This window comes from Tupaia chinensis, unplaced genomic scaffold (assembly GCF_000334495.1).
Source record: "Tupaia chinensis unplaced genomic scaffold, TupChi_1.0 Scaffold148210_1, whole genome shotgun sequence".
Classification (NCBI taxonomy): Eukaryota; Metazoa; Chordata; class Mammalia; order Scandentia; family Tupaiidae; genus Tupaia; species Tupaia belangeri.
Window position 1 is genome coordinate 850571 of NW_006208060.1, and position 13218 is coordinate 863788.

General features: G+C 39.3%; 1 protein-coding gene across 1 annotated transcript in view; it reads right to left on the bottom strand.

The window, feature by feature from the left end:
* LOC102469600 (vomeronasal type-2 receptor 116-like) overlaps positions 1–13218 on the bottom strand; it is a 25436-nt gene that overhangs the window by 5933 nt on the left and 6285 nt on the right. The window contains 5 exon segments of the mRNA XM_027769006.1: positions 1747–1870; positions 2586–2813; positions 4699–5135; positions 5256–5526; positions 6564–6855. Coding sequence (XP_027624807.1) covers positions 1747–1870; positions 2586–2813; positions 4699–5135; positions 5256–5526; positions 6564–6855 — 1352 coding nt within the window.

Here is a 13218-nt window from a genome sequence, read left to right on the forward strand (position 1 = left end):
AAAAAAAGTTTCAGGAGAAAAATAAAACAGTACAACTGTTCTTATTGAAATTTTAAAAAATGCATTATTTGATGACTACAGCAAGATATATAGCCCCAGCTAGGTCCTACTTTATAGTATGTTCATTCGTCTCACTGAGGTTTATGCTCCGTGTGTTTTTAAAATTTTAATTCTAGGGCACCAGCAGTTAGCATAATGGCTATGTTGCTGAACTCCATGTAGGTTTGAGTCCTAGACCCGGTGGCTTTAAATCACACCACACGCGTGTGCGTGCGTGCCCAAGATCCCAAGAGGAGAATGGAGGAGAAGAGATTGCCGCATGGCCACCCCCCCACCCGGGGGTGATTTCTCGCTTTCTGTCTCTGTCTCTCTGACGAGCGCATGCACCCTATAACAAAAACCTCTCCCCCCATCAATTTTTTTTTTCATTCCAGCACTTGAACCACGCATTCAGCTATATGGGACCCAGCTGCATTAACCACCACACCACTGGCTGACCCTCAATTAAATGTATTTAAATAGGTGTTAGATTGCCTACTCATGTCCTATAAAGTCTTAGTCTTATTTCTTAAAGGAAACTCACACGATATAATACAGTATTCTAAAATAGTCAAAAGGGTAAATCTTCTTCACTTTCCTCTTGTAGAAATACCCTTTCTTGGGGCCAGCAGGTGGTATGGTGGTTGGAGTGCTTGACTCCGTCATGGCCAACCGTGATTTGAGTCCTGGATTTGGCGGCTTACTTTCTCACTTGTTCTGTCTCTGGTCGAATTTAAAAAATAATAAAAAAATCCCTTCTCCCTCTTAGAGTCAACAGGTGCTCCTGACTGCTAATGGACCTTCTTGGTATATTCAGATGTGTGTTTAGCATATTATGAGTCTCAAGTCCTGTGTTTCTCTTCATTCTTTGCCTTGTTTTACACATGTATCTGGTTTGGTAAATCCTTCATGATGAAGAAAACTGTATTATTGATATTGGCTTTTCTATACTCGAAGATACCTGTATACACTGCCAGGTGACTGAAACCTAGTGACTCTTCCTGTTAAATGATTAGAATTGCATCAAATTATTATAATGTTCATGTTTAATATATTGGACCATGGACATATAATTTCCTTTCTCTTTCTACACTTTATATTTTGTAATACTTTTTCTTTTGGTATGTAATAGTTTATATATCATGTAACAAACTGTTTTCAGATGTGCCAGATTATGGCAATTATTAAAAGGTTGAATCCTCACTTTAAAACATTTAAAAATGTTTTAATAGTCAAGAGGTTTTGGTATTTACCACACACTGCTTAATGCATGGTACAAAAAGTAATAAAATGCTTCGATAGCAAAATGTATGTACTTGATCTGTATTTTCTCAGCTGAGTGTGAAAAATGATCATTTAATCCATTAAGGTACTCACAGGTAGCTCTGAGGATTACACATGTTCCATTTGATGGGTAGACTTTAGCATGGTCCCCTGTGAGATGTCACACTGAGACTGTTGTTCCAAGCACTGTATGATAACCAAAGGCACCCACTGGGGTCAGGGCCACTGATAGGGGATTATTGTGGAAGTGGAGCCAGAGCTTATACATAATGGGACAGCATTGTGATTATTTAGTGGTCATTGTGAAAGAAGTGAATGTGTATATTGAGAACACTGTGACCTCACTGTTAGTGTGCTAGGTTTTCATTACTTGAGAAATACTTAGGGGGTGCAGTTATCACAGGGTAGTTAAGTATTTTCTACCTGTCTGGTTGGAAATATCTGTCTCTGAGCATGAAACACAAAGAAAACAGCAGATGGGCCTTCCTTCCTGTGAAGTTTTCCTGAATCCTGGGATGCATTTCTGGGTACACACAGATTGTGGAGTCTGAGGGGAAAAGAGAGTCATTGGTCATAATGTAGCACGTTATGAACAGCTCTGACGATATGTGTGCATTTCTAGCTTCATAAGAAAGAACTTTGACCTTCCATAATAGGTCATTACTATGTATCATTCCAAAGCTCACCATGTTGCTCTTACTTAAGATTGTAATTATGAGCTTCTATGGTAATATTTCCATTAAAATGAGATTACCAAATATTACCAAGGTACCTGATTTATTTTATTTTAGCATACTGTTAGAACACTATGGTGTTTGTACAATGAACACTATGATGTTCCACAATGATGCTCCTTTGATGATATTCCTTCAATGTTGATGTACTAGATCACCAATGTAGTTCTCACAATATGTTGGGTTGCTGGAAAATACATTGGTTTGCAGAGAAAAAGACGTCATGACTTTTCTGGTGACTCAATATTTCCATTGGTAAATGATGTGTAACTATGAATACATTTTTATTCACTTTGTTTAATTCATTTGCCCCATGGTTGTTTGAAAAAAAAATGTGCCCAAATTAAAAAGCAGCAAGGCATACTAACCCATATTCTGTATAGGTATTAGCTAAGAATATAGATAAGCAAGGTCACAAAGTCCAAAATCAAGAGGTGACACATGAATTTAGTGCTGGGACCTTCAATCTGTTTTGAGCCCTCCATTTAGATACTTCTGTCTATATCCAACACTGAAATGTTGTAGTACCTCTCTGAATATAACCGGCCATTTTATCATCTCTTCATTGATGACCAAGTCTTGATTATGTGAACTCTTGGAGAAAAACTCTCCTACTTTAACCAGCACCCAACTCTTATCAGGGAATCTCACAAGGTTCTGGACGTCATACTGTGTCACGTGGTTGTTCTTGTCATCTAAAGATGTGTTGTCCCCAGCGCCGTTTGTAAATTGGATTTTCCTTAGAAATGGGTGAAGCTGGAGGAGAGGCATAACATGGGCTGAAGAGAGATGACCTTTTTTCTTCCTGATCCATACAATCAGAGAGTAATTGGTTTCTATAAGAACAATGTTAGGATGTTGCCCTTATTTTGTCTTACGCCTGGGCTTTAGCGTCTCATGACCAATAAAGTCCTGTTCGGGTACATGGAGGCTAATTCTTATGCACGAAATAGGGTACGACGTGGTTGGATATGTTTATGGAGTTTTTTCATGGTGGTACTAGTAGCAGGAACATGTATGTCCAAACTCACAAAGGTTTATTCATTAAATATGTGCGTTTTTAATATATTTACTATACCTCAATAAAGCTTCAAACAAAGGGGCACCACATAAGGATTTTTCTCTTTATGCTCGTAGAACTTTATTTTGGTGAGAATGTGATTGTCTTGAGATATTGCAGAGAACAATATGTGATAAACATAAACCTCCCATGCATTGTGCTAACTCTTGTATCTCTGGGGACAATGCCACTTTGTTGTAAAAAATGATTAACTCCTTATTGTTTCCATATCTGCTGTTTATGTCTTCAGTTTTATGGAATGGACACATTCTGAATAATTGATATTCCCATTTTTAGAAGTCAAAAAATGGGAGTCCAGCAACGTAACCATTATGCCATCTGCTGTTCCCAATAATGACACATTTCTTCAAAATATTTATATTGGGGGCCAGCAGGTGGTGTGGTGTTTAGGGTGCAGGAGTCCCATGTGGCCTACCACAGTCGAAGTCCCAAACTAGTGGCTTGCTTTCTCAGGTTCCCTTTCTCTGTTTCATTTAAAAAATAAAAATAATGAATAAAATTAAACAAATCTTTAAAAAAATTAGTTATGTCCAGGGCTAGCTAGTGGTGTGGTGGTTTAGATGACTAGAATCCATGTGGCCGACTACACAGATTGAATACAAGACCCAGGGGATTGGAACACACTGGGAGTGTGGGCACGTATTCACAAAATCCATAAAAGAGGAAGAAATGGAGAAGGCTCTGCAGAAAGACCATCCCACCTGGGGAGGATACTTTCTCACTTTTTCTCTCTCTCTTTCTCTGTTGCTCTCTGTTGAGTGCACATGCTTTCATGCAAATTAGAAAAGAAAAAAAATGAATAGTCATGTCTGAAAACAAGTTATTTTTCATAGTCATTTTAAGAATTACATAGAACTCAATTCTGTTTTTGCCCTAGCGTTACATGGAGGGTTTGCGCCATAGCTTATGTATCACTATAAGTGTAATAGTTGGAGTCAGCTGTGGCCATCCTGTAAGTATTTTCTGTGATAGGGTACAGTCTGAGGGAAAGATTAGATTTGACAAACATTTTTATCTTTTGATGTTTTGTCATGAGTTATCTTTAGATATTTTACAGTGTTTCATCCTACACTAGGGAATATTTTTCCTAATACACTTTAGAATGAAATATTAAGCAGCCAGGCTATGAAGGAGCAGCATTGTATGTCCCTAGTTAATATATACCGAGTGTCCGCACTCTATGACTGAAACTAATTGACTAAAGAATATAGAAACAGTATATAGACGTAAATACCAGATATAGTGCGTATGAAAGAGGAGGGTCTGTGGAAGGACATTTAGAAGAAAAATAGGGAGGCAAAGCATTAATGGCACAAAGCAATGTGGTATTATCTATTGAAGATATTTTGTATTTTTATCAACTGTACTAGGGAGAAATGTTCAGCTGTTGAAATATCCATTTTGGAAGCCAAATAATGTGATTGAATGTATAAAAGAAAATGAAATAAAAAAATTAAATTTTTAAAAGAATTAAATATTAAAAACTGCAAATTTTGTCCAAATTGTGTCTCAATAAGTTACTCCCACACACCATCAAGCAATCAATGCATGGCCGCTTACCTGCCAGGGAGGAATTATAGGCTGGTCTACATCTCCTAGAGATATCACTTCTAGGTTTTCTAAAAGCCTTTCATGGAGGGCGTGGGCCACCATATTAACAGCACTATAGACAAAATAACTGGGAACAGACACACTCATCATGTCAGTTTTGTCTGGCATAAACTCTAAGGAAGAATTTGGTTCACAGCATTCAATTCTTCCACAATGTAATTCAGAAAGTGAGCAATAAAACTTGTCAATCCAGAATTTTGTGAAGTAATAGTCATCTGGGTATTGGGAAAAGTTAAGCCTCTTGAGAAAGTGTCTGAAGCCAGGGATTTCCCTCTTGTTGTCTGAAAACAAGAGGCTTCCATGGTAATAGTGCCATTTGTCATCCAAATCATCAAAAACAACATCCCACTGTGATGGGGATGGATTTCCTATGATCCAAACCTTCCCTGCGGTTAAGTGAAAATTTGTTGACATGCCTATGTTCAAGAGACTCCCTAAATCACCATATAATATGTGCACATTTGCAGTTGAAATGATCATTTCAATACCATGGTTTGTGTGCACACCTGTGATGGCAGGGAGCTTTTGTGTAAAGTCCACGCAAATCTCGTTGTTTACCATCTTTGCTTTCAGATCCTGAAGAAATTGATCCCCTTGTATATCATCAGATACAAGGAGAGCCACCCACACCCATCCAAAATGCAGCAACAACCGCACAATACCAGTGGTCAGAAAGGTGTCCCTGGGGGCCATCTGATAAAGTGATGGAAACTGTTTTATATCACTTAGCATGGTATGAAAAGGACCATATGTGACCTAAATGAGAAAAGAAATAACCTTTTATTTTATTGGTATTTGGAATTGACTCCCTTGGGAACAGATTGAGAAGATTCTCTACCTGAGATGATCAGGCAATAGAGATATTGGGGGAAGAGAAAGCCTGCTATAGTGATGAGTGCTGATGAAGACTACCTCGATGCTGAGGGTACATCAACAAGATGGTGATTTTGTCATCTTCACTCCCTGGGTTGCTGGAGAAGTGCTTCCTTACTCCCTCAACCAAAGTTGGAAGTGAATTCTGACCTAGCAAATCTTCACTGTATTAGACTTTTGATTCACTATACTTAATTTAATACCATAGCATAGTCTAAGTCGCCTTACACAATATAATCACTTAACCTTTCTTATTTTCTAAAACATAGATCTTCCAGAACAGAATTCTTTTTAGCCTCCACTGTGTTTAGAAGTGATGGCTTTTCATTGCTGACTGTGTTGGACATGTCCTAACGGAAAAGATTCCTGAGATGGTGAGTTATATATGGAGAGTTTACTGGGGATGCTGTTAGAGTATTTGCCTGCATGGATGTAAGGCAGAACTAGGCAGAGGAAGGAGGTCACCCCAAAGAAGTGTAACAGTTTTAGACAGTCTTTGGGGTCTTAAAACTGGGATATCACAATAATAGGATTTCAAGTAAAGATCAGATGTCCATCGTGTCATCCTTGCCACAGTCATTTTCTTCTGGTTGCCCCACCATAATGCCATATCTTAGGATGGTGCAGATATTTGTACTATGGAAATTTCTTGTGAAGCACACATCTCTGAGTGGTCAACAGTCAATATTTCCAGAAGTTAGACGATGCATACATTGACTGTAGATGGGACTCTTGGTTGACATTCACAGTATCTCCTGCTTCTTTCAGTTCTTCATCATCCTTGTCACTGCTAATAGTATGCCAAGCCAGGGACTTCTTTGAGACTCATCAGTTGATGACTCTCAAGTGGTATAGCAACCCATCTTCCATAATTCTATCAGATAGCAGAAAATGATAGGTGAGATCCAAATTTTACCTTGCAGCATTTAAAATCCACTTACCTGTGGGATTTTGTAGAGCTCTAGAAGGGTTCCAATCTCGGATGACAATGCTGATGTGGTTCCCACAAGGATAGCAAGAGACTGCTTCTGAGTCTGGCAGTTGTAGTTAGGGAGACTCTGCTTCCCTCCAGAGAGCCCAAACACAGCACCCTGCAAGGACCTTCTGTCACTGGGAAAGGTATTGTAGAGATCATAACCCAGGGAATGGTTGGGGAGTAGATGTGGGCTCTTGTTGATTTCCTCGATGGCAAAGAGAAAGGCCAGTACATATTGGTAGTTCTTCCAATACCACCTGAGCAGAGGGAGAACATTGGAAGCAATGGGCAAGTCATGTGATTTAGGGGCAACACTTTAGGCAAGTTAAGAGTCAGGAAGGCTTAGACTCAGCCTGTCATCAGATTCTCATGAATTCATATGGAGCTATGGAGGCAATGTGAATAATGATTACAGGTGCTGTGGGCTGGATAATGGTTTATCCCCAAGTTTTCATGATTTAGAATTTTGTCATAGTGAGTAGTGATTAAATACCTCTAACAGTTCATGTGTTGGGACTTGGTTGTATTGTAAAGGTGTTAGGTGAAAACTTAATCCCTTCATGGTGTGCCACGATGTGACCTTGGATATGATAAAGCACTGGGGTAAGGACTCTTGTGATCGAGTTCTGGTGAATATACAAGGACAGGAAGTAAACTGGCCAAGGCTATGCAGATACAGACCAGAAGGATAAACTTATGTACAGGTGCTCAAGATCCTCCCCTCTGTCATACTCTCACGACTGTCTGATGACCTGATACATCAGGAGGGCATCTATCCATGACCTAGGCCTGGCTTCAAATTGAGGTGGCATGAAGAAAGACTCTGTTGGGGGTGCTTGTCTCTGTCTCCTCCCCATCTCTCTACAATCACAATAGAAATAAACCTAAAATTATATACTAAAAACTTATAAGTATGTATTTATATGTACAAAGTGATTCATGATTTTTTTGAATACAATGTGGAGTGATTAATTAACATGTCCCTTACTACAAATATTAAATTTTTGTGAAAAGTACATTAGAAATTTAGGCTCAGTGATATTGAAACACACTACTCAATTAGTTGCTACGTTCACTGGGCTTACATCCATCTTCATACACCCTTTTGTGGTGGTCATATGTTTCTCCTTAGGTTCATTAGCCAATATACCAGTGTTCTTTGTTTGCCCTATGTTCCGGAACGGTCGGAAGAGGATCTGACTTTCTAGTTCTTCAGGCATTTTGTATGGTTCTTCTCTTAAACTGTGCCCATCTGAGGCATTTTCGGGTGGGTTTTTCATCATTTTGTATGGTTGTATTTTATTTTATTATTATTACTTATTTTATAAAAGGAGTTTTGTTCACACTGCGAATTCCACAAGATGACAAGAGTAAAAAATTTCAGGGATCAACAACCATAGGAGGCCTAAGGCCTCTTCGGCTCAGAAACTTTTCAGGTTGGCAGACATTAAACAGAGTGCAAAGTTTGTCCATCAGCCTTGTGACATTGCCTAAGGATTCTCACCTAGCTCCTGACATTGGCCTCCTCGGTAAGACAGGTGACTCCTTTCCACAAGAACGCCTGATATCAGTTGTGTGGTTAGCCATTGATCATCACTTTAAAAAATATTTTTTATTTAATTTTCTTTATTATTATTATTTAGATTTGCTGTAGTGCACATATGCTCACCAGAGAGAGACAGAGGGAATGTGAGAAATGTAGCCATGAAGTCCAAGACTCAAACCGTGATTGGCCCTGTGGGAGTCCAACACCTTAACCACCACACCACCTGCAGGCCCCCATGATCATCCCTTTCTGCCACCCTAACTCTAGTAGAGTGAAAACAATAAATAGTTGTCAGCAAAGGAGCAAATGAACATGCATGAAATCATGGATGTAGCATGTTCCCTTTCCTATTTTGACGAATGATAGAGAAAACTCAAACTATCAATAGCTAGAAGGAACGGTTATTGGGCAGGCAGAGGCCCTCTCACAAAGGAGAGACAAGAAGGCTGAAAATGTACCCAGAAGATCACCATCCTCACTATTGGCTCTCTCCAGTGCAGGGACACCTGAAGTGACAAGTTTTAAATGATCCCAAATGAAATAATTAAGGTTAGAATCTCCCCATGGAAACAAACTATATGTTGCTTGCCCCTTTACTGAAGACAAGGGAATGGAGATATACAGTGTTTTACAAGCCTAATCCACTGTTGCAACCAACGAAGCATGCACAGAACACAGCCTTCTGCTGAGAACCTTCATAGTGCACCAGCGTTTTGCATTTATTTGAGACCCATACCCAACCGATTCAGCCTAGATTTAGTGCCACAGCTTTTTTCCCAGAAAAGTTCAGAATCATGATGAAAGAGAATGGTATCCTCCTCCTTTGAGACATGATGTTGATTACTTTCACCTCTCAAGATCCTGAGACCAAACGGCTCATGCTTGACAAGATTTAAACACGGATTTTATGTGGGTTATGATCTGCTGAGTGGGGGAGATGCCAAACACCCATGGCCTCTCTGGCAGGCACATTCAACAATGCTCTTTGTCAGCAGTGGACACCCAGAGCAAGCCTCTTTTGATATTGACTTCATAACAATGGGTTGACATCTATTATGGTAGTGGAGAAATCCAACACCATCAAACCAAACTTTCTAGGGACTGAACTTGCCGAGCAGGCTGCTGGAGTAGAGTGATCATATTGATTTCTCCTTACTCTCTTGAAGGGAGTGGGGAGAAATTATAGAAAAGGAAAAGAAGGTAGTAGAAAGATAAGGAGGGGGCAGGCAGGAGGTAAGTTGTTTAAGGGAGCTGGCTCCCACGTGGCTGTGCGTACGATTTGAGTCTCGGACCTAGCAGCTTGGAAAGCACACTGGGTGTGTATGCATGTATGCCCCAAATCCCAAGAGAAGAATGGAGAAAAAGGGATTGTGGTGTGGTCATTCTTTCTGGGGAGTGATTTCTCACTTTCCCTCTTTCTCTTTCTGTATTTCTCTGGTGACCACACACTCTTACAGCAAAAATTTAAAAAAAAGAAAAAGAAAAAAAGGAGGCAACACATCTCTATGTCACTTCTGTGAATGCTTTTCATAATTATACACACAGAGAGAAGGCAACTACAAGCACGCACATTTATAAATGCACTTACACCAACAACTAAGAACTTACGAAATAGCTTCCAGTTCTTCCCTTGGCCTCATCGCAGCAGAGAGCCGCAGTATGTCATAATCCTGCTTCACAGTGTAAAGGGGGAAAAATCCACCCAGTATTAGATTTCCATCTTTGTAGACACTTTGGTTGACATATTGAAAACAGGTTTCAAAAGCAACTGCACAGTGTGTATAGACAGGTTGCAGGAGAAGCAAGAGGCAAATGAAGGCAAAAGTCATCTTGGGGTCTGCCCAAGTAGGAGACAGAGCTGTGTCTAGGCTGAGTCAGGAAGGTGGAGCTGGGTGGTATCTGTAGACTGAGAGCTCTCCAGTGAGAACTGATTTCTTCATAGGGCACAGCTGTTTTCCACCCTCACATATGCTCTCAACCGGAGGAAAGCATGTGAGAGACTAGCATACCAGGTGGGCACGGTCAGAAGCAAAAAGGAGGTATTTATTATATAAGGGGTCATGGCTATGAGACCTTGCCCTCAGTGTCACCATGATCGGAACAGTGCCAGCTTCCTGGTCTTTTCAGTGCTTCATTTGGTCCCACCCAGGAGCTGTGGGTATCCACTGCCCTGAGGCTCTGCACCTGTCACCCTCCACTCTGGTGGAAAACAATCTCAAAAACATGTTTTGGACTTCCCTCTCCCTATGATTTCATCATGGTCCACCAAGCCTTTGGGGACCACGTCATCATGAGGCAATGAGCTCTGTGATCCTGTGCTCCCAAGGGGCTGTGGGTGGTCATCTCAGAAGACTGCGTTGAGGGATTTGGCCGGGTTAGGAAGAGCAGGTGGCAGAATCAGCAAAATATCTCACAGCAGAATTCCAGATGATGCTTCAGCAAGACTGTGAAGAGTGACATCATTTGTTGGTGACCCCCAGTAATCCACAGAAGGCCTTTTATTCCATGTTGAACACCACTCCTAGTTCTACAGGATCTTCATGGAAGAAATGAGCTTCATAGTTTACAAGGGAATATATTGCATGGAAGATTAAACTATCTCCCACCCTCAACTCTACTAAACTACTTACCCTTTAGCATGCTGTTTCTTGCCCTCCATTCATAATTCTTGTAGCAAGCCCTCATGACTGCATGGTTTAATATGTGGCACCTTGAAAACAATTCTATTCTCCACTCAATATTGATTTCCTGTTGTCATATCTTTATTCTTTTAAAAATTATTATTATTATTTTATATATTCAATCACTATACATCACTACAACTTGTAAAATGAATTTACCCAACATGAATACTCTGCACAGCAGTCCAGTTACAGATATCATAGACGTTATCATCAATAGACAAGCCTCCAATTCTGTGTCCCTTAAATATCTTACTGTATATTTTTCTCTTTGATTCCTTTCTTCTTACTCTCCCCCATCTCCCACCTCTTTTCACACTGTCTTCTGTATCCATAACCACTTTTCATGCTTCTACAAGTCTGTGAGAAAAACTTCCTTGATAGAATTTTACTTTATTTAGTAATTTTTTTTTGGTAGAGATTTTTGCTATAGGGCACGTGTGCTCGCCAGAAAGAGAGAGACAGGCAGAGAGCGAGAAATCCCCCCCAGGGGGTATGGCCATGCTGCAATCCCTTCTCCATTCTCCTCTCAGATTCTTGGGCATGCACGCACACGTGCCTGGCATGAATTCAAGCCACTGGGTCTGGGATTCCATCCACATACGGTTGACTCCATGAGAGTTCAGCAATATAGCCACTACCCATCTGCTGGTCCCCCTATTTAGTAATTTTTTAAGTTACATGCTTACAATGTGTGTATTTATATTATAAAAGAAGATGTTTTCATATCTATATATCTAAGTCTATATCTATATCTATATATATTTCAATGGCTATATCTAACCATTTAACATATGCATTAATTTATACAATTATGTATGTGTGTGTGTGATGAGAACACTTAAAATCTACTCTTGTGGGGTCAGCAGGTGACACGATGGGTTAATGTGCTGGATCCCACATGGCCAACTGTATGGTTCAAGTCTGAGCCAAGTGTGTGCTGTACTCCAGTCACATGAGCATGTTTATATATGAATTCTCCCCACCCCTATTGTACTCAGAACTGAGCCTAATCATTGTCTCTCACTGAAAATTCTCATTGCCATGTTCCTTATACATACTTCCATGCTCTTTAGAACACTTTATATTATGCTTAAAGAATTTGAAGCAGTATAGCCCTAGTTTTGGAATTTAAAAGTATTTTTATCTATAGAAATGGTCAAATTGTGTTACTTTTTCATAAACACTTGATATAAAGATGTCTCCATTCATATATAGGATGGATCTGGTATCGCTAAGCAGGTCTACCATACTAATTGAGCTATGGAGAGTTGTTCAGTGCTTAATTTTATTTGCTTCATATGTCATAAACTGAGAGAGATGAATTCAATTTTTCTTTACTTTAAAATTTTTGACTTTTTTGGGCTGATTTTCCTTTATGAAAGAACGTTTTATTCAACACTGGAGTATTGCATAGTTTTTCAAATGCCAAGTAGTAACCCATAGTGTAAGAAAGGGGATTGATAGTTGCTTGGATAAAAGTGATGGATATAAAAAAAAATACAACGGCACTTTTGGAAGGATGCATATGTTCATTACCTTCAGCGAGGCTATATATTAATGGGTGTATATGTGCTTCAAAACATATAAAACTATACACTATAAATGTGTGCAGTTTATATTATGTCAATGATGCCTCAGTTAGGTGGTTAAAAATAAAACAACTTGGAATAAAATCTATAAGCAATAAAAGAGAAATAGGAAGAAATCAACAACTGTATTATAAACACAAACTAGTTAGAAGTTAATGAAATAGCGGAAGAGCTTTTTTAAAATAATGAATACTATCTATATAATAACAAAAATGTGTGTAAATTAGTAGCTTGTAAAGAGCCACAATGTTATATTTCATTGTTTGTTGACCAGTCACAAATGTAATCATGTTGTAGCTCAATGTTTCTCAAAAATGGTCACCTTCCAGACACATTTCAGGAGATTTTTACTATCCACACATTTGAGCCCAAGTCTTGAGCTTTTGGTTCTGTTGGTTTAGGCAAGAAGGTAGGGCTGGAAGTGTGTATTCCTTAAGAGCTCCCAGAAAACTGATAAAAGAATTAAAGATTAGAAAGGGCCAGCAGGTGGTGTGGTGGTCAAGGGCACTGGATTCCCACACAGCTGACCACTGTTCGAGTCCCAGACCTCGAGGCTTCCTTTCTCACTTTCTTTCTCTCTCTTTTTCTCTCTCTCTAACTCTGTCCCTCTGTGGTCAAATAATAAATAAATAAATAAATAAAACTAAATAAAATAATTCTTTAAAAAAGAATGAAAGATTAGGGATTCTTGTATCTGAGCACAATCCATTTATTTATTTTAATTTATTTTATTATTATTTTAAAAATTTTGTAAGAGGGTGCTTACATTCACTGGAGAGAAAGAGAGAGGGAGGGAGCGAG